General features: G+C 37.2%; 2 protein-coding genes across 4 annotated transcripts in view; one reads left to right on the forward strand and one right to left on the reverse strand.

The window, feature by feature from the left end:
* LNX1 (ligand of numb-protein X 1) overlaps positions 1-5,369 on the forward strand; it is a 60,612-nt gene extending 55,243 nt beyond the window's left edge. For both annotated transcript variants that reach the window (XM_058023974.1, XM_058023975.1), the window contains 2 exons: positions 3,496-3,654; positions 4,672-5,369. In XM_058023974.1, coding sequence (XP_057879957.1) covers positions 3,496-3,654; positions 4,672-4,807 — 295 coding nt within the window. In that variant the 3' untranslated portion in view covers positions 4,808-5,369. The remainder of the gene's footprint in view (positions 1-3,495; positions 3,655-4,671) is intronic.
* Positions 5,370-6,250: 881 nt separating this feature from the next.
* Positions 6,251-20,437, reverse strand: part of FIP1L1 (factor interacting with PAPOLA and CPSF1) — a 37,527-nt gene continuing 23,340 nt past the window's right edge. For both annotated transcript variants that reach the window (XM_058023978.1, XM_058023976.1), the window contains 6 exons: positions 18,700-18,726; positions 18,090-18,144; positions 17,171-17,226; positions 11,684-11,909; positions 7,312-7,449; positions 6,251-6,578 (listed from right to left, as the gene is read on the reverse strand). In XM_058023978.1, the coding sequence (XP_057879961.1) occupies positions 6,431-6,578; positions 7,312-7,449; positions 11,684-11,909; positions 17,171-17,226; positions 18,090-18,144; positions 18,700-18,726 (650 nt within the window). In that variant the 3' untranslated portion in view covers positions 6,251-6,430. The remainder of the gene's footprint in view (positions 6,579-7,311; positions 7,450-11,683; positions 11,910-17,170; positions 17,227-18,089; positions 18,145-18,699; positions 18,727-20,437) is intronic.

Below are 20,437 nucleotides of genomic sequence, written 5' to 3' on the forward strand. Positions count from 1 at the left end.
TCATGACATTTTCCAGGCTGTTAGAGAAAATTATGCTCTGTCTAAATAGATGTCTGATAGGTCCACCTTGAAAAAAGTGCCTGAAGTGCAGTTATGGGGTAAAATGTTGAAGAATCACCTACTTTAATTAAAACAATTTACTAGAAGGACTGTTCCAAGATGTGTGAGTCTAAGAATGTTTGGTACAGCTAATGGAAAAGTAGAAATGTCAAAATCATTATTATGCAGGATCATGCAAAGTACTTGGGAAGATGGGCCAGAAGGGGCAACCCTACATAAGACAAATTGAGCAAATAGAAAAGGAAGTAAAACTGGTAGGTCAGGAACAGGCATGGTTTAAAAAAGAGGTAGCTGGATAGTAGATTATTTAAATTATTTTGAGAAGGGAATGATGTGGCTCAAGACAAGCCATGGCAGTGCTGTGTGTGTATTTGTTCAGCAAGCAAGCAAGGTGGGGTGTTCAGAGGCAGCTTGACCTCACAATTTCGAGTGGGATGTTCAGGCTTAAGAAACTGAGGGGGCGGGAGAGTCTTTCCTTCTTTGTCCAAATCCACGGAATTTTGAGGAAAATCCCGTGAATGGTACCATAAAATGTGCTGAGTTGAACTAAACACTAGAGCATGCCTACAAACTTCTGCCCATGTCCAATGAAGTAGAAAACAGGCTAGTATTAATAATAGTTACAAGATTCAAAGTAGATAACTAAATGCCTGATTTTCAATACTAGAACAGAACTCTTCATTTCCCAGGGACTGCATGCATATTACAGAGATGGGTACAGTCAAGAGACACAAATATTGAGAATTAGGGAATGATATAATTTTTCTGGATGAAGTTGGTATCAGCAGAATCAGATAAGTTATCTGATCCCTTGCACCAAAACTCAGACTTGGAAAAGCCATCTTGCTAATTTAGCATTTATGGATCTCACTTATTTTGTCCTTTTCTTGTGAGTTCTCCCACTTTTGTATGGCTTAATAATACATAAACAGCTCCTCTGTTCTTTCTGTAGTACGATCCAATATGTGGTGGTTATAAAATACGTGCACATGTGCATCTGACATCTGTCAAAACTTGGCCTGCACGCAAGCGGAGGGGCTGCGGGCAGGGCGGCGGGAGGAAACAGTGATGCAGGACCTTAAGCATTCTCGCCTCAAGACTTATTTCAGGGTAGCTAATTTAATTGTTTGTTGTTTAGGAAGACAGAACTCCTTTATTGGTAGAGGGACTTGTTGTTGTGAAGCATGCACAAAGGAAATAACAGGGAACAGCTGGCGAAGAGCATTTCCCCAGCTCTGTGGTGCTGCTTCTACCCTTGCTTGTTTTCCTGCTCTCCTTTCTTTGCTCTCCTCACATTTCCTTCCCTCAGCTAGTACTCAGAATACTTTTTAGATCATCTTGTCATAACATTTACAAACATTAGTACTTCACACAAGTGCTTTTCTTCATCTGTAAAGTGAGATGAGAAAGAGACAAGGTGGCCAAAGTCATTCTGCAAACCTGGGGTACAACAAGATGTAAAACATGAAATTAGGACAGAAACACCTCCAAAGTAACTCAATCTGGCCTGTAGGACACTGGTGGAAACAATTCTCAAATATTACTTACTTGGCTGCCATTTGTGTACTGTAATGGGAAGGGAGGAGGGAGTTACCCTTTTCATAGCTGTTGGTGCTGAAATCTTCCTGTAATTGGGCTGGTTTTCATTCCTAGAGCATAAGGCTACTTGTGCTTTATGAAAATCAGCCAGGAATTGTACATTTAACTGCTTGAAAACAGGCACTGTAAATTCCTCACGCATCAGTAACCGATGCTTTGTTGTAGTATTGCCCAGGATAGGACCCTGTGGCTAGATATTATATATCCCCAAATCTTGAATCTGAGGCAGGTTCACACATAAATTACTCCTTATCCTCATCTTCTGGAGTATTTAGTGGTAAAGGCTGAAGACTATGAGCTGCTGTCTTCCAAGGAGATGGTTCTCCTTAGACCAGCTGCAATTTAGTGAGTGTAGCCCTGGGCAGCAGAGACCTCTGCCCCAAAATCAACACTGAATTATAGCACTAATGGCTGAATCCTGGCACTGCTTGGTCATGACCTTGATAAGTACCATTAAACATAGAGGGTTTAAGTGATTTTGCACATTGAAGAAGTCCACAGATGGTAAAGTAATAATGCCTGGCTGCTCAGGAAGAAGCAAGTGTCACCTGTTTCTTACATTAGCGACCAGTGAATTCTTGTGCAAATATTGCATACCTACCATCCTGGCAGCAGGTGAATATTTGTAGGCCCTGGGGGACTAATCTAGTATTATGCTGTGAAAGACAGCAAATGCACTATTTAAAACACAATTTTTAAAACACTAGGCATATCAGTCCTTAAGATAAAGGCTATGTATCTTCCTATAGAAGTGTCAGGTGCTTCTTAGAAACGTAAAATGTCCCTGAATAGAGCTTGTAACAGTTGCCTGCTGTAGGTCAGCCTATATTTTGAGATTTGGAGTAGCAAATATATTTTTAGACATTCAGAAATTTCAATCATTCCTGGGGACACCACTAATGATAAGATGGTAAAGTACTATGGACAGAAAGTTTTATCAGTCATTCTCTAACAAATGGAATTAATTTGGTTAAAAAAAAGGAAGCAAATTAATGTACTCAGAGCATTAGGGAACATTTAAGAGTCTAATAACACTATTCTTAGTTTTCCCCTATTCCTACTTTTGGAACCTCAGCTTTGATGAACATAACATACAGTATCATAAAATACGTTCAAAAGACAAATGGAGGGAGAAGCAGATTTCAGTTCTCTTACAACAAAATCTTGTGTTAATCATTACAGTAAAGACAAGCTATCTTCTTGAGAGCAGACTCAGAACTAAAAGCACTGACTCATATGGTTGAGTTTCTCTCATCTTCCATGCTTTGACTTATCAGATTACTCAACAAGAAAAGCTCAGGATCCCTAATTCTACCAATACCTGTCTTTGTGTAATCTGTTATTTTTGTAGTTCATTCCATTGGTCTTAAAATGATTTCACTTTGACATGCACCACAAAAGTGTCTGAGCACTTTGACCTAATTAATCACATACGGGCTCATATCTGGAAGATAAACAAGTCATTGGGGTGTACAAGGTAGAAGAAATACAGCATTTTGAATTGCTGATTTACAAACATTAAATCCAGGCTTAAGTGCTTTTCTCCATCACAGCAACCAGAGCATTTGCATAGATTCCTACCCTATAAAAAAAAACTAATTTAATACTTAAGACCAAGACTAATTTTACTTTTGGGATAACTGCTTATCTGGTTGTAACAGGAAAGCAGTACTACAGGAACAGAAGAGAAGTGTAGGTGCTTAATACAGTGGAAATATGGCACTACTTTAACTCTTAAGAACAGTGTATGGGTCCATGAAAAGGCAGATTCATTATTAGTGGTTCATCAGAATCTCAAGTTAACTATAAACATTTAATTAAACTGGTTTATTTCAGATATTTGTACAGCTGCAAAGAAATTGTATTACGAAGAAATACATCTGGAAGTCTTGGCTTCAGCATCGTAGGAGGTTATGAAGAACATACTGGGAACAAACCATTCTTTATCAAATCCATTGTTGGGGGAACACCAGCATATAATGATGGCAGAATTAGGTAATGATTAATATCTTAAAAAAGTAGCATTTATGTAAGTTCTTCTGGTTAACCTGTGGGAGTTTTTAAAAAACATGTTTTCATTAAGGCAGTGGCAGGGATGGGGGAAGGACTCACTGATACAGAAGTAACTCTGGGAGATAAGGAAACAGGACACAAGTATCCTGAAGTTTAACAGATCTGCTTTCATAGCAGAATGTTTTCAGATGTCTAGCAATCTACTAGTATGTAAGTTAAAAGAAGAGTCAATTTGATCTCTGGGGTGGTACAAAGCATGCCAGCACAGACATTTCCCACATCCCCAGTTCTAAACACCCCAACCAAACACCTTCCCTGCAAACACCAATACACTTGAAGAGAGTAAATGCACAATCGTGGCACAAACTTACATCAATTAACAAGGCTTAAAAGGTACAGTTGTTCAGAACACAGATCATTCTAGTACCTAAAGAGGGCCTACAAGAAAGCTGGAAAGGGACTTTTTACAAGGGTATGCAGTGCTAGGACAAGGGACAATGGCTTTAAACTGAAATACAGTAGTTTTAGACAGATATTAAAAAGAAATTATTTAATGTGAGGGTGGTGAGGCACTGGAACAGGTTGCCCAGAGTTGTGGATGCCTCCTCCTGATTCAGTGACAGGCTGGCTGGGCCTTTGAGCAACCTGGTCTAGTAAAAGGTGCCCCTGGCCAGAGCAAGGATTGGAACTGGATTATCTTTGAATTCCCTTCAACTGAAGCCCTTTTATGATTCTGTGATGATGAATTACCAGAATGAGTGTCAGAAGAACTATATCAAATAGTTTTCTTTCAAATATGTTGAATTAATTATAAATTTGTAAGAAACCCAAACAAGTGAAATATTTTCACCTGCTTTATCCCCTTAGTCATGAACAGCAGTTAGCTAGAGAAGGAGCCATAATACTAATTTCTACCTCTTCCCCCAGCTTGAGGATGTTCTTTGGCATTTGAAAACATTTAAGATTTAATTGTTGTCTTGTCATCTTGTATTTTTTCAGATGCGGTGACATCCTCCTTGCTGTCAATGGCAGGAACACATCAGGAATGATGCATGCCTGCTTGGCAAGGATGCTCAAAGAACTAAAAGGAAAAATTACTCTCACAATTGTGTCCTGGCCTGGCACATTTTTATAAAACAAGTCTTCATGGAGAGTGTGACAAGTATCTTAACATGGGGAAAACATTTAAAAAAAAGGAACACCAGTCTTTGCTTTTTTGGGGAGTAAAGTATGTATTTATAAAGAAAAGGTTTGTGAAATTTCAACCTGCATGTCAAGAAAGGCAAAGCAGTGACACCTGTCAGAAAATCACTTCAGAGTGATCCAAGCTACAGACTAAAGTCCTTCCTTCCCTGTGTTCTTAAGGGGTTTTGTTGTTTTTTTATACATACCTATATATCTATTTAATGCATTATAATAATAATAATGGAATTTAAGGAGCAGCAGCTTCTGCTCACCCACTTTATTTTGATTTACAAAAAGAAAACCTTGATAACTAATGGAAATATTTCTTGCAATTTTTCTAGTTGCAATAATCAGGTGAAGGTTTTTATCCAACACATTAATAGCACTTTGATTATGTGTACCTTTTCATGGTCAGCATGAAGCTGGTATTTTCAAGACTTTCAAGTACTGTTTGTTAGTCTGTAAAACTGTGAATGAAATTTCTAAAATAATTAAAAATAATTGTAACTGTGTACTTGTACAGACATTATTTTCATCCAAAACCAAATTACCTCGTTTCCCTGGTTTGTTCTGATTAATTCTATTAAATCTGGGATTTTTATATAGACTATTACTTTTAAGGAAATACACTGCAGCCTGCTAATGCCATCATGTAAGTCTTTTGAATAGCAGTAAAATTTTTGTGGGACTGCCTTATCAATCACACTTGATACTGTTCTGCATGAAGTAAATCTGAAAGTGATGAGGGTCCTATATGTCGTTTAAAATAGTCCTTTGTCTTTCTCTGCAAATTACTCATGTTCCACAGCCTTGTTTTTATCTCACAAGCCTACACTGGGAAGAGGATATGTTTGTTAATCTTTATCATGTTAAGGGCAGCTGTTCCCCTAGAACAAAGACTAAAATGAACTCTCTCTTAAGCCACTGAAAGGCAGCAGGGACGATTATCCAGCTTAATTCATCCTTATGCACCCACACAAACCAGACATAATTACCACGTGTATCATCACCATGCTCAGTGTTCCATTCAACTAAGAACAATCGGCACCTTTCCCACTTTCCCTGGGTTTTATTTTTTGCTTCACGTTATTACAAGGCTTTTGAAGAGCCTGCAGTTCCTGTGTGTCCCTGTAGTAAAGGATGACCTTTCCAAATAAGTCTCCAAAAGCTATGCTAAACCCACACTGTTCCAGATGTTGGGTATATAATAAAATGAATGCACACTGTTTCTAAAGTCAGTAAAAGAATGACCTTCCCGTTGGCTTATGAAAAAAGGAGACAATTTAATACAAAGAATTTAAGCCCTACTTATATTGTAAGAGCATAAGCCTCTAGATGTAAGATGTTTTCTCACTGTTACTGTTTCTTAAAAGACAAAGTCAGTCCAAGAATCTTAACATGAAAAATTCGTTCTTTTATTTTCAAAAAAAAAAACCAAAGTAACCTTTGATTTCAAACTAACAGAACAAGATTAAGAGCAAATTATTATAATTCCCAGAAAAATAACAAGATTTATAGTAATCTATTTCTGGCACTAATATATATGCAAGTAGGCAAAAAAAATCACACAAGCCTATTCCACAGGGGCAGCTTCAGTGTTTTCCTGTTCAGGAGCAGGTTCACCACTGGCTTCTTTTCCTTCTTTGCTTCTTTTGGACTTCTTGTGTTTGTGCCTTCTGTGGCTATCCCCTTCTTCACTGTCATGACGACGTCGGCTGTTACTAAATAGAGAGAAAACATGCCTCAAACACTTGACACTTCAGGCCCTATTTCATTACAAAGTACCAAAAAAACAGCTTCTGCATTCATATTTGAAAACTGGCATCTGCTCCCAACTCAGAGTTTTTGGATGTCAGTGCAGAACTGAATTTTTCCTGGAATGGAACATACATCTATCCATCCTGTACTTTTTTGGGGGAAAATAGAATTATTTTCCCCATTTTAACCCATATTCCAATAGCAAGACTTTTAACAACATCATGCACCTACTGGCATTCCTTAATAATTTGACATTCTTGTTGGCCCTATTTTCTGGACTTAACTTTTATTTTTAACTTAAAATGGGTCAGGTAGAACAATTTCTCTCAAGTGACTGCGAGGATTAATTTACTTACTGAGAATGACTATTGAGTTGTTCTGTTCATGCTGCTGAATGTCAGCTTCATTCCACCCCCTTCTGACTCACCATTTTTACCCTTCTTTCCCCAGTGTCCTACTTTTTGTTCACACACTGACTGTCACTCAATACAAGGTTACCCAGGGTCAGTATTGCTTCTTGTCTGTCCATGTTTCACACGGCAGACTTGTTCCAAGTAGCACATTCAAGTGTTTACAGTCTTTCCACAAAACTCCTGTTTGTTTGGGGTTCTTTTAGAAGTTTACTTCTTTTTTTTTTCCTTTTTTTTTTAAACTGGGCAAGTCTTTCATATCCTATTAAAAAAAGAGAAATCAAACCTTCGAGATGACTTGTGTCGAGTCTCTTCTTTCTCTCTGTGCCTCCTGTCTCTGTGTCTGTCTTCTTTCTCTCTGCTTGTCCTATGGCGGTCGTAGCCCCTCTCTGCATAGTCTCTGTATCTGTAGCGTTCTTCATCACTGATTCAGAAAGAAGAGATTTTCAGGACAGTAAGACCAAGGAGTATAACAATAACAAGCTAAATCAAGAAAAAATCTTTATATTGGAAAATCTTAATATTGCTTCTGGCTGTGTCTACATGAGTTCAGTGCTTAAAGGACAATAAAGTTCTTCATGTTATACACTAGACTTGTGCAGTTAATGCAGTTTTGAAAGGAAATTTTTCATTAAAAATGAAAGAAAAAAGAATACAACAGTGCCCCACTAAGTTTATACAGGAGTTATCAAGCTGTTAGCTTGAACCTGTATCTAACTGTGAAGGAAATACAATCCTACATTAACTTCAGTAATTTTTTTGGATCAGTGTTTGAAACATTCAACACTTATCAGCACACTTTTGGACTATTATACAATTTGGGTAAATTAAAATTAGATTTTGGTACAGTTATCTACTTCCTTACACTCACTTCAAGAAAAGGAAACACTAAGCACAAAGAGTAAAGTATACTAAATGTTTGGGTTGCTTTTGAAATTAATTTTTCACTAGTGCTGTCTCTAGTTCTCTCTAGGATTGCCATGAAATGCTGCCCTGCCACAATGTTGGTAAAAACCCCGAAATATTACAGGTTAGACAAGAATTCAAAGGCTTTACTTAAAAACATATTTTCATATTCTGACTTGATGAAAAGGACAGTTCTAAGAGTTTATTGAAATCTAAAAAAAACCCAAAAAACCAAGAAAACTCCAAAGTCCATTGTTAGCCAACACAACTCAAATGGCACATTAGCATAGCTTAAAAAGGCATGATCATTTCATCATTTCTGTAAGAAAATCTTACCCAGCATCATTTAAGAGTGTAACTTCAATACAAATAACCTCAGTGTAATTATTTATACATCACATGAAGTCTTCTCTAACCATAGTTTGGGAGATCCCCACCAAGTCCTAAAGAAATGCACAATGTAACCAGTCTTTCAAAAGCAGTAAAATCAGTAACAATTTAGATACTGTTGACCTAACAACAGGCAAGTGTTTCTGTCTCTGCCAACACTGACCATGAAAGAAATTATCTTCCTGAGGTCCCTGCAGCAGCAGAAGGGATCAGACAGATCACACAGGGAGAACAGCTCAAGCCTACAGAGATTTCTTGTGTCCTGGAGCAGTGAGAAGTGAGATCTACCCCATTTTATCTGCCATAACTTGGATCCCCTGGCCATTTCCCAAGTGAGGACATTACATTAATGATTATTACAGCTATGCATGAAAACTCAGTGAGAAGAGGGAACACCTGAAGCAACAGCACTAGTCTTTTTTATGAAAACTTGTATGATTACATCATTAAGCAAATGTCAGAAATTAGTAATTTAAGACACTGTAGAGAAACACTAGCCACTCAATAGAAAATTCTGCTTTTTTGAGGGACATGAAAAATAGTCACACATCAAAACAAGGAAAACTACAGCTACAACTACTGAACTCAAAATTATGATTTGCCACTGAGTAATACAACTTCATTGACTTTATACTGCATTTATAACCTCAGATCAGAGAGTAATCGGATCGAATTGTGAAAAGCACATTTGTGCTCAAATGGTACAAAACCTGAAGTTGGAAGGCATGAGGAGAGGTCATCAGGACCAAACCCCAGCTAAAGCAGGGCCATGAGGACCAGCTGACCAGTACCATGTCCAGACAGCTTCAGGCTATCTCCATGGATGGAGACTCCCCAGCCTCTCTGTGCAACTGCAGCTTCCTCCCATATCTCATATTGCTTCACAAAACTAATATTTCAATGATCAGTATCTAATTAAAAAGTTAAAATCTGAATGCCTACCACTAACTTCTGATAAGCTTCCCATGAGAAATAGGATTGCTACTTGTAGACTTACAGCCTGGTTTCAAAGAGATCCAAAGCCCTTAATGGTAACTCACACTCTGCATTTGTTCCATTACCCAGTTATTTTAAAACACTCTAGAAAAGGTTAAAAATATTACTGACACTCCCTTTTAAACCTTATTTTGGCAAACTACTAAAGAACCATGACAGTTTGTAAGTGTGTCTGATGAAAATAAACAACTTCTCTAAGTAAAGCAAAAATTCAGTTTGCCAAGACCAGTGCATTGGGAGCTTTCAGGAACACTCTAATACTGCTCAATGCTTTTGACCTTTATTGCACACTGATCGTGGAGTCTTGTTCAGTTTGTTGACCACCAGGACACCAAACCCTGTAAAGCTGCAATCCAGCCAGGCAGACCCTCATCTGCTCTTCTCCATGAGATTATTAAGTTCCAGGACTTTAGAAACACAGTTGCTGGGGTTTTTCTGTTTTGTTTTTTTTTTTAATTTTTCAAATTGCTGAGGAAGAACCACGATACAGTAACAGATCAATCAAATTCCAATGTCTATATTTTTAGTGTTAACTAATTGACTTGAAACTACCAAAATAAAAACAAAAAAAAAAAAACCAAACAAACAAAGTCCCAACCTTTGCAGGAGGGAAACAGTCCAAAAATAATGGCATCTTCTCAAGGGGGCAGAGTGAGATGCATTGTAAAAATGCACACTTTTTTTTGAGGATAGCAGGGTAAAAGCAGAACAGAATATAAAGACAGCTGAAAGTTCATTTTTAAACCTCCTTTTGGTTATAATAGAATAAAAATAATCCTGTTTTCCAATAATTTTAAGAAATGTTGTATACAAAACCACACACTATTCGTCTGGAAAATAACTGCTAAAAGCATTGAAAGCCGTAATTTCTGAGCAGTAAAATGATAAACCTGATGCTTACTACAAACTTCACCAAAATACCACTTGATCAAAGTTTAAACAAAGGCAATATAAATAAAGGATATAAATTTGTTCAGTCTTTAAAATAGTTCACATTCTCTTCCTCACAGTTCCATTCATTTTATTTTCATAAGTGCACAGAATTGAAAATAAACCTTCTTAAGAAATATTATATCTGCATGTTCTTTCTTAAGCCTCTCACACCTCTTCTGTGATTCCCAAACCAACTTATCCCAGTTAAGGGCCTCCCATTTTCTTATACAGCCATGTGGCAACAGCTTTGCTACAGATGGTGGATAATTTAGTCACATAAAAAAGTCGAGGCCTGCTCTTCCCCCTCCTTTACAGATAACTCTGGCAGCAGCACAGAGATTTCTTGAGGCCTGGAAGCTATTAAGGTTCATTTCAAGCACCCTTGAATGACCAGGGCTCTTTCTGGCCTTCAATCAAGCTGTCTGAGAAACAGATGTTTAGATAGGTCTTCAGCCCTCAGAAACTGACCCTGGAACGAAGCACATGCCCACAGGAGAGGACATCACCACACCAGCATACACGGAAAATTCCCCAGCCTGCACCCAGTTTGGTCTTCAGCTGACAGTCATCATGCAAAAATGTCATCTCTCAACCGCAGAAATGTTGACTCTCAGTGCTCTCCCTTTGGCTTAAAACCATTAGTAAAAACAATCTGCCTAATAGCTAACATATATATTCTGCAAAAATTTAAACTTAACAATGAACACTGAGAAAAAAGCGTCAGACATTTACCCCAAAAAGCTTAGCAGATAACAAGCAGAGGAAATTTAGAAAAATATGGCTAACCAATAGACCTCTGTTCTATGGAGCCATAGTGAGCTCAACATTAAATGCTTTGTGCCTGAGCACATGAACCACAGAACAGTTGCAGCTTTTTTTAAAAAGCAATTAGAAAGCTGAATAAATTTATCTGACGTGATTTTCATAATCTAAATCAAATTAAAGTTCTTGACCTTGAAATAATAGTTTTAAATAAGGAGAGATTATTATCCAGCCATTTTTAACAATCATATTAATCATTTTAGCAGTATTTATTACCATTAATTAAGGTCAAATGTTGCAACACATTGCTCTTAGTACCAAACTCGCAACGAAAATTCATTTAGTACTTCTGTAGATTTTTCTGTAGATTTTTTCTAAACCTACTGATGTCAAAAAGAGATTAATATTTCAGATATTCTCAAGACTTAAATCACCTTTAACCTGTAAAGCACTATGACCAATTTGGATGTATACTGTCCTTTTTTTCCTGCTTCTGTTTTACATGTGGAAATTTAGAATTACAGTTTCCAAAAGGGCAAAGGTGAGGAAGCCACACCACCCAGCTCTTTGGAGCATGCAGCAGAACACTAAAGTTGAATGTTGAAGTACCCTGCTTAACAGAGACAAGGGCTTTGAGCGGAGTTCCAGCACGTTGAGGACACTGCACTGACCTGTTGAACGCACTTGAAGACGGACTGTGATCTCGGTCCCTCTCCCTGTCTCTGGTACGGTCCCGATCTCTGTCTCGGTCCCGGTCCCGGTCGCGATCCCGATCTCGGGATCTCTCTCTCTCACGTTCCCTATCCTTCTCTCTTCGTGCATAGTAATCCCACTGTTTGCTGGTGTCCAGAAGACTGGACCATGAGGGTGCAGAACCTGCAGGGTGTGGAAAAGTGACTAAAGAAAGAGATGTAGTTATTAGAAAGAGTAAAATCAAATATCATATGGAAACTAATGCAAGAAAATGCATTTGTCAGTTTCCTCCAATTATATTTTTTAATCTTCCCCTTTCACTTAATGCTAAGCAAACACTGCATTTTTTCCATGATTATTACAAAAGCTCTGGCACTCATTTAAAGACTTCTTATGAGGATGTACAAAGCCATACCCCAAAGACTGTCTAAACACTTTTGGGGAAAAAAAATTGTGCAAATACTTGCTCAAAGAATCTGATTCTAAGTGGTCAAATGGCTTTATTTTTGGGGAACAACAAAACAAAAACAATTGGAAAACAAAACTGCCTTTGAAACTCAAGTGCTCTGAAAATATAGTTCAGAAAAAGGACACTTCCAGCCTTGTAGTTAAATGCTATTATTTTTATCTCTTGTACTTTAAAATCATTGTATTTAAAATACAATGTTAGCTATGAAGTTGTCGTTCAGTAATTTATATTCTATACTATGCTTTGTCATACTTTTCTGATTACGGATGTAAAAGGAGCTTAAGAAATAAATTCACTCTGGGAAGAAGAAATAATGCTCCCACTTGTGCTCTGTAAGATAACATTTATGAATACTCAGCACAAACTCTAATACCACTAAAATGTAACAGTTTAAGAAAATCAAGCATAGTCTTAATCTAGAAGTGACATGTTAAGATGTTAAGAAGGAAGTCTTAACACTGTCTCCCAACCTTTTTTACATAGCTAGCAATGGGGAGAAGGAATGCTTCTCCACTGCTTTTTGCCAACTTCAGTGTAATACAGAACTGCTGTATTTAATGCCCCAATTGTTCTGTCCTGCCCTCCCTCGCCAGAAGGCCCGTGAACGCACCCTGTAAAGGAAAAACAAGGGCTGAGTATTTAGCTGGAAACAGCACTCTCTAGCGGACTTACAGTACTGAGGACTTCTCCCTTTCTGCTTATCTGCCTTGCTAGCTTTCCTAACTTTCAATAAATCGTTTGTTTTGAGCTCCACTTCATCATCTATAACACGAGAACAATATTTACTTGACTTCATGGTGTCACAAAGAGATTAACAGTACAATTAACATAAATATCTACTGAACAATGCAAAGTGTGTTACTGGTGCTGTATTTAATACTGTTGGGTTATAAAACCAGTGTCTTCAGCTGACAGCTAAGTTCAGACTGCCTTGCCTGTAATGTTTGGGTATGCCTGCCCCAGAAAGCTTTGGCAGAAGTTTAACCAAGCGTCTGTTTGCCAAGCGTCCAGAGGAGGAATACAAAAGACCTTTAGAGCAGGCAGCGTAGCACAAAAAAACCACTTCATTGCTAAAATACATTTGTAATTAAAAGTATTACAATTCCTTTAAAAAAGCATTTATACAAGGTTTTGCCTCTAATAAAATGCTTGACACTGTTTAACTTCAGGTCTAAAAGCAAAATGAAGGGTTAACAGATAAATATGTCCTAATACAATATTATGCTGCTCATTATGCTGCCAAGACCTGAAATTCGTCGAAGGAAAGCAGCCAGAAATAGCAAAAAAACCAGCTGCACTTAAAAGACTGCTAATTTCCTTGACTTGCCACTATGTCAACAACACACGTTTGGTACGAGACACTGGCTGTCAGTGTATTCTGATCTAAAATTTAAACTTAAACTTAACTTTAAATGTATACTACAAACCAATTATTAATGGTAGCACAAACTTATACAATAAATTTTGGGATACTCCATCACATTTTGAGTAACTCTCATCAGACAGAAGTGTTTCTCCCCAGTACCATCAGATAAAACAGTAATTTGACACATTACACATTTTTATATCTAGATTTTCACCAGGAATTATTCACAACACACAAGAAGCTTACTTTCTAGTATGAACTGGTGTTCTGCTTTTACTACATTGAATGAAATAATTTGTCACTTCTGTTATTTCTACACGGATTATTCCAATAATTTCTACAAGAAGGAAGACACTTCAAAAACTCTGATTTTAACTCTGATTTTATTTTTAAAACAGAAGGAGAGCTTTGAATAATTACTAGTTTTGGAGACATGAGCCCAGTTTTGGAGCTACTTAAAAAACTTAAAGCTTCACAGCATAAAGCAAACTATTTAATACTTCTTGCTTATGCCTCAAAAAATACTGACTCTTAAACTGTTTCTGTAATGCTAAATGTCTTGCAAGTTCTAAGATTTAAAAAACATTTAGAGCACAGATCAGAGATCTACTTGAGGAAAAAGCAAACAAGCATATGATAGAGGGCACTTCAGTGGCTGATCAAAGGCAGCTCAAGCAAAGCCAAAGATATGATGGCAGACGTAGCACTGAATTGTGAAAGGATTTAAGTGCAAGTGGACTAAACCACACTGATGTGGTGGAAGAGCACAAGAACAAAACAGACATTCTTGAAGTTATAAGTTATTACTTTACCATGTAACCTTCCTAAAGGGTCTGCAATGGGAAACCCAACTGACAGCAAGACATCAAATACATCAAAGCATGAGCTGAGGAATGTGGATAGGCAGAAGAAGGGCTAGTACCTTAATCAAGACTGCTACTTTTTGCAATGTGTTCCATTTGCACATCCTCCCCTGCAATTTTGACAAAGCTAGGAAATGCACAGACTGTCAAAGAAGACAACAGGTTGGAGATTCACTGCTATCATCCAAAGCAACTATTAAATAAACATACCTAGTGATTGTAAATTGCAGTGAGATCTGCACCCAGCTGCGCTGTGGAGCTTCAATGTCCCCAGGTTCTGATTCACAGAGAGCACTGCTGAACACTCACCAGTGATCACACTGCACTACAGGGACTGTGACAGTATGATGTGACTAGGAAAACATTTCTCACTAAGTGATGAGCAACAGTGATAAAATGCCACAGAGTCTCTACAGATTCAAAAATCCCTATGACACAGACAGCTTTGAGACAGGTAATTGCTTTGTGCAGCAAATATGAAAGCTTTTGCTGCAACAGGGATACAAGATACACTGGAAGCACACTGGGAAGATAGCAGTGGACTGTGCTCCTTGGTCTCCATAATCATATAAAAGAAAACAATATTTTAATCCTGTTGATGAAGTTAAAATTCAATGTTGGCAAGATCAAGGTAACAGTCATCCTTTAGGACTGGTGCTGCAACAACACAGGCATGCCATCAGCTCTGAAGGTCAACATGAAACTTGGAAATATTCTTATGTCCCTGACAATATTTGACAGAATAGAAAATTCTAACAGAAGAGACACCAAAGTGAAAAACACTCTACACTGGAGACTATGTAATAGATGCCACATACATACATTAGTATGTGTTAGTAAGACTGCTTTATTTATGATACTCTGTATGGCTTTAGTTGTACATCTCAGGTTTTACCTTTTTGCTAAAACACGATTAAATTACTGCTAAAAAAGAAGTCTGTGTAAAGCCGATGTTTATGAATTCTTTTCCAAGAATTCCTGAAAACACAACAAGCTTCCAATGCATGAAAGCAAACATTTGGTAACTGATGAGGATCCTTACAATGTCAAAAGTACTGCTTGTTACTCCATGAACTGCTACAACTTCAAGAAATTGTGAGCCATTACAAAATGTCATTTTGTATATCCACGCTTAAAACTTGAGAACATTTGGGAAAGAGATTTGCTGAATATTTTATCTGTGCTGAACATCACAGATCCCAGAAACAGACAAAACTTCCCCTACAGTTTCTCCTCTCACCAGCTAAGGTTCAAAGGAACAAGGAGCAAGGCAACAGAATTCAGCTGAAAGAAAAGGCACCAGGCATGGGGCAGGATGGCAGATGTACTGAAGGCAGAGGCAGTGACTGTCAACATGCAAGGTCCTGCATTAGGGCGAGGGCAGTCCTCAATGTCGGTACAAACTGGCGATGAACTGATTCAAAGCAGTCCTGCAGAGAAGGGCCTGGGCATACTGGTGGGCAAAAATTAAACACGAGCCAGCAGTGTGAGTTTGCAGCCCAGGAAGCCACTTGTATCCTGGCTGCATCAAAAGGAGTGGCCAGTAGGTTGGTGGGAGATGGTTCTTTGTGTGCTCTCATGAGATTCCACCTGGAGTATTGCATCCAGCTCTTGGGACCCCAGTACAACAAAGACATGTTATAGCAGGTCCAAAGGAGGGCCATGAAGAATTATCAGAGAGCTGGAACATCTCTCCTGTGTTGTTCAGGTTGTTCATCCTGGAGGAGAAAAGGCTCTAAGCACACCTTATTGTGGCTTTTCAATACTGCAAATGGACTTACAAGAAATAAACATGGAGAGAGACCTTTTGCCAGGGCCCGTAGTGACATGACAAGGGGCTAAGGTTTTACTCTGAGAAATGGAAAGTTTAGATTGGACATAAGAGAGACATTCTTTATGATGATGGTGGTGGGGCATGGGTTGCCCAGAGAAGTTGTGGATGCCCAACCATTAGAAAGAAGTGTTCAAGGCCAGGTTGGACAGCACTTTGAGCAAACTCATCTAGTGAAAGGTATTCTTGCCCATGGCAGGGAGGCTTGAGATAGCTAATCTTTAATGATTTCTTCTAACCCAAATAATTTCATAATTCTATTTACTTTATCTTCTTATTTTCTCCTTTGAGTCAAGAAGCTAGGTAACAGCTCAAAACTCAGCATACATTCTGTAGATGCCCATTTGGTGGCACATGATGAAGCTTTCATTTTAGTTCACTCTTGTATCACTTTTATGGAAAAAAACATGAAGTCAAATCCAGCATCAGATTTTCCCCCCAATAACAGTAATTAAGAAAAAAAGACAAAAAAAAAAACAAAACAGACTTTATAATAGTATAGCTGAAGGTTATAGTGTCTTGGACAAATGGTTTTTCAAACAAGATGTACATCATCATGATTTCTGAATGATTGCTCTTAGTAATTAAAATTCTGATGATATGTCAACAGTACTTGTTCTCCTGTTTTAAAGCCTTGAAAAATTCTCCCTGATTTGCAGTCCATATTATGGTATATAATGCTTCAAAATCACAGTTCTGCAAAAGCAGCAGGAAAAGATAACCAGCATATAAATTAATAAGCAAAACAATAGTATTTACCAATAGTAGTTCAATTTGCAACAGCATGTATCTATTTACAATGGTCAGTAATGAGGTTTCATAATGAAATAGTGATAGGACATGTTTAGTTGTCTAGCTAAAATCCTCATAAGTGTATCAAACAATTTGGTATCACACTGGTCAAAATTTCCAAAGCCAGCAAGCTTGCTTACTTACCACTGCCATATGAAAATGCACGAACAGGACGACCATCATAGCCAGAAGAATGCCCACTGTGGAATGTATGTGCAAAACCAGTTTCAACACGTCAAAGATACATGTTAAACCTCAGCTTTAGCAACAAAGCTACCTCCTTCAATAAACAGCTACATACATATTAATACATATATTATTACATATATTATATACAATATATACAATCACAAGCATCACTCATCCACAGCAACTGTCAGTACAAAGTAATAAATTTACTTAAATGCACATATGATGTATTAAGTTAGGATTTTTTCTCAATTAAATAATACAAAGATTTTCTCAGAGATTTTCCATCATCCTCCTGTATCATGCATTTTAACAGAATTTTCAACTTCAAAGGAACAGATATGTGCATATAAATGCATTTAAATATGGTATTGAAAAATTCCTAGCCTAACAGGTTAGGCCTGTTATAACTGAACACTTAGATCAGAATATAAATACAAATTTGGATTCTGTGGAACTCTGGCATTTCTTATAGTTTATGAGGGCCTAAACCTGTGCTCAATTTTTTGTGTACGTCTACAAAAAAGGATATGATAGCTGAAAAGTATACAGATCACATAAACAAGCCTTCAGACTATTAAAGAATACTTTATTTATCATTCCCTTAGGTCTTGGCATTGATTTACAATCAAAACTGTAACTAATTTGGTAATTTGATACTGTGTCATCACTAAACTAATAAGTGGCCAAGTAACCTACTCAGAATATGCTGAGTGGTGAGACTAGTAACATTTCTGTAAAATTACTGTAAAAATCTGAAGCTGTCTCCCTTTCCCAGACATAAATCCATAAAACAATGGGCAATGCAAGAGTATTATTTATTTATTTCAGAATACTGACAGATTGCTTAGTAAGGATTCAAAGAGATAATCACCTGTCTATTGTGGGTATGAGGGAAGGTGGAGGACCGCCAGGTGGTGGTGGAAAACCTGTAACAATAAATTGGATAAGGAGGGGAAAAAGTAAAAATCTATCACCCATAAACACATAAAAGAACTAGGCTAAGCATACCATGGCAAACAAATCCCAGAGAGAACAAGGAAAAATTGTTTCCACGTTTTATTTTGTAAGACTAAGAACTACTTTTCAGCTTGACAAAGGCAAAATATGAAACATATATTATCAGTGCTTCAAGTTAAAACTTTATCATTCTTAAAAATACGGTGATATAAAAGCATGGGCAAATTCTAACAACACTTAATAAACAAAAATCCAAACTATTTACTGCATGGCTGAGAAAAAAATATTTTAAAGAAAAGAAGGAAATGTACATCTAGAAAACTGGCTGATTAGGTCCACTAGTCAACAGCATTTTCATACAATTTCTCTTCTGCCCAGCATCAAAATAACTGAGCCTAAATATGCACATATAATTTAGTATGCATAACTCTTTATCTATAAAGTTGAACAAAGCTGGTAAGTTGCACATCAGTTAAGTTTTCATCTCTTAACCAAACGTGGAAAAAAAATCTAAGCAAATTTACCTGGTGGTGGCACTGTTATTGGTATACCTAAAAAGACAACAAATATCAGTTATAGTAATAGTTTCTTATCTGTAGATCTGAAACCAGACTGAGCTTTCACTGCATACATGATCAAGAAGAATGACAACATATTTTCTGTGTCCTCAGGTCAAGATGTCACATTAATACTGATAAAATTTTGTACAAGCCTTGTGAAATCCAGCTTTTGGTTTAAATTCCTGTTCTTTAAGATCTTTTTTATTTAGAGGCAAAACCAGTGTAGAGTGACTCTGGGCCTCAAGGTTAAAATTAAATTAATAATTCTAAAAAGCTTAATATATAGAAGGAAAGCAACATCCCATAGACTACATTTGCTTTGTTTTACATTCCATGGAAGGAAATGCAATTGGCCTCTGACCTTCAATAGCTTGGCTCAGGAAACAGTAGGTCCACATGAACAAAGAATTCAGGCAGCAGTAAGCAATACAGATGTCTGAGTCAATGCTATGACACTGCAGTTCATCATTCATTTGCTACGTGGAGGGAAAAAGACTGGGTTTTTTCTCTATTTTCTTGTAGCTATCTGAGAAGGGAGTAGCCTTTAACAGAAACATGTGCAAGAATTACTCTAACCTGATTTTCAGATCTAGCTAAGCTGTTATGAATCTAACTAAAAGCTGAGAAAATTGTTCCCAACTAAATTAGCTGACCTAACAAAATAAACTGCATCAACACCTAACCATACCTTACTGATTATGAAAGGAATGATTACAAGGTAAAAATAATTTGTAACTTCAAAGGTTCTTATCTTCCCATGCTTTGCAAAGAACTAGCTTTACCCTGAACTAAACACATTACACTGCTATATAATAAACTGGGCTAAAACAATACTGGCAGAAAATAGACTACTTCACCAGGTATAAAGCACTTCCAGTTATCAACAATTCTGCTTCCATCAAAAAGTTTGTATGTTCAATCTAACAGCTCATGGCAAAACTTTGGGAAGGGAGAGAACAGAAAACTCTGGCAAGTGCTTTCATCAGCGCTGACATAACTGATAAACATTCACACAGAATAGTAGTGGCCACATGACAAAATTTACACATATCTCATTAAAGTTAAAAGATTATTGTATGGCAGCAACATTTTACTAAATCTATGTACTTATTATGTCTAGAAATGCCAACTGCTCCCAGATTGACTTGACAGAAGCACAGAATGAAGGAATATGCAAGCAGAGGAACAGGGATCAATATCAAAGTTCACTAATTGTTGGCAATTTCTCTGACAGTAATTACTAACAGCATTAATCCTATAGGATTAAACACATGGTGGAATATAATTGAGGCTTCTGTCCAATCTGGAAGATTTAAAATCAGATCTCTTAGCCAAAATGCAAATCAGTGAACTCCAACAGCCAAATTTCTGAACTGCATGAGCCATTTTCTCTCCACCAGCATGCAAGCTTTCCAATGTGCACTACAGTTGTTAAGAACACTGGGTACAACACCACAAAATTTTTGACAGTGTAACATTTAAAAGACCAAACAGTCCTGGTGAAAATTCCTGAAAGAAAGTCAAGATTACGAACTCAAACTGTTGCCAAACTGTTTACTATTAATCTTCTTTGGTTAATTGTTCTAATTAATGGATCCTTCATAAGCCTAACACATAGAAAAAAAATATATAATAAATAAATGTTAAGCATGTACATATTATATAACACATAATAATATATAATTGCTATAAGAACATAAGC

The sequence above is a fragment of the Melospiza georgiana genome, chromosome 5 (assembly GCF_028018845.1).
Source record: "Melospiza georgiana isolate bMelGeo1 chromosome 5, bMelGeo1.pri, whole genome shotgun sequence".
NCBI lineage: Eukaryota > Metazoa > Chordata > Aves > Passeriformes > Passerellidae > Melospiza > Melospiza georgiana.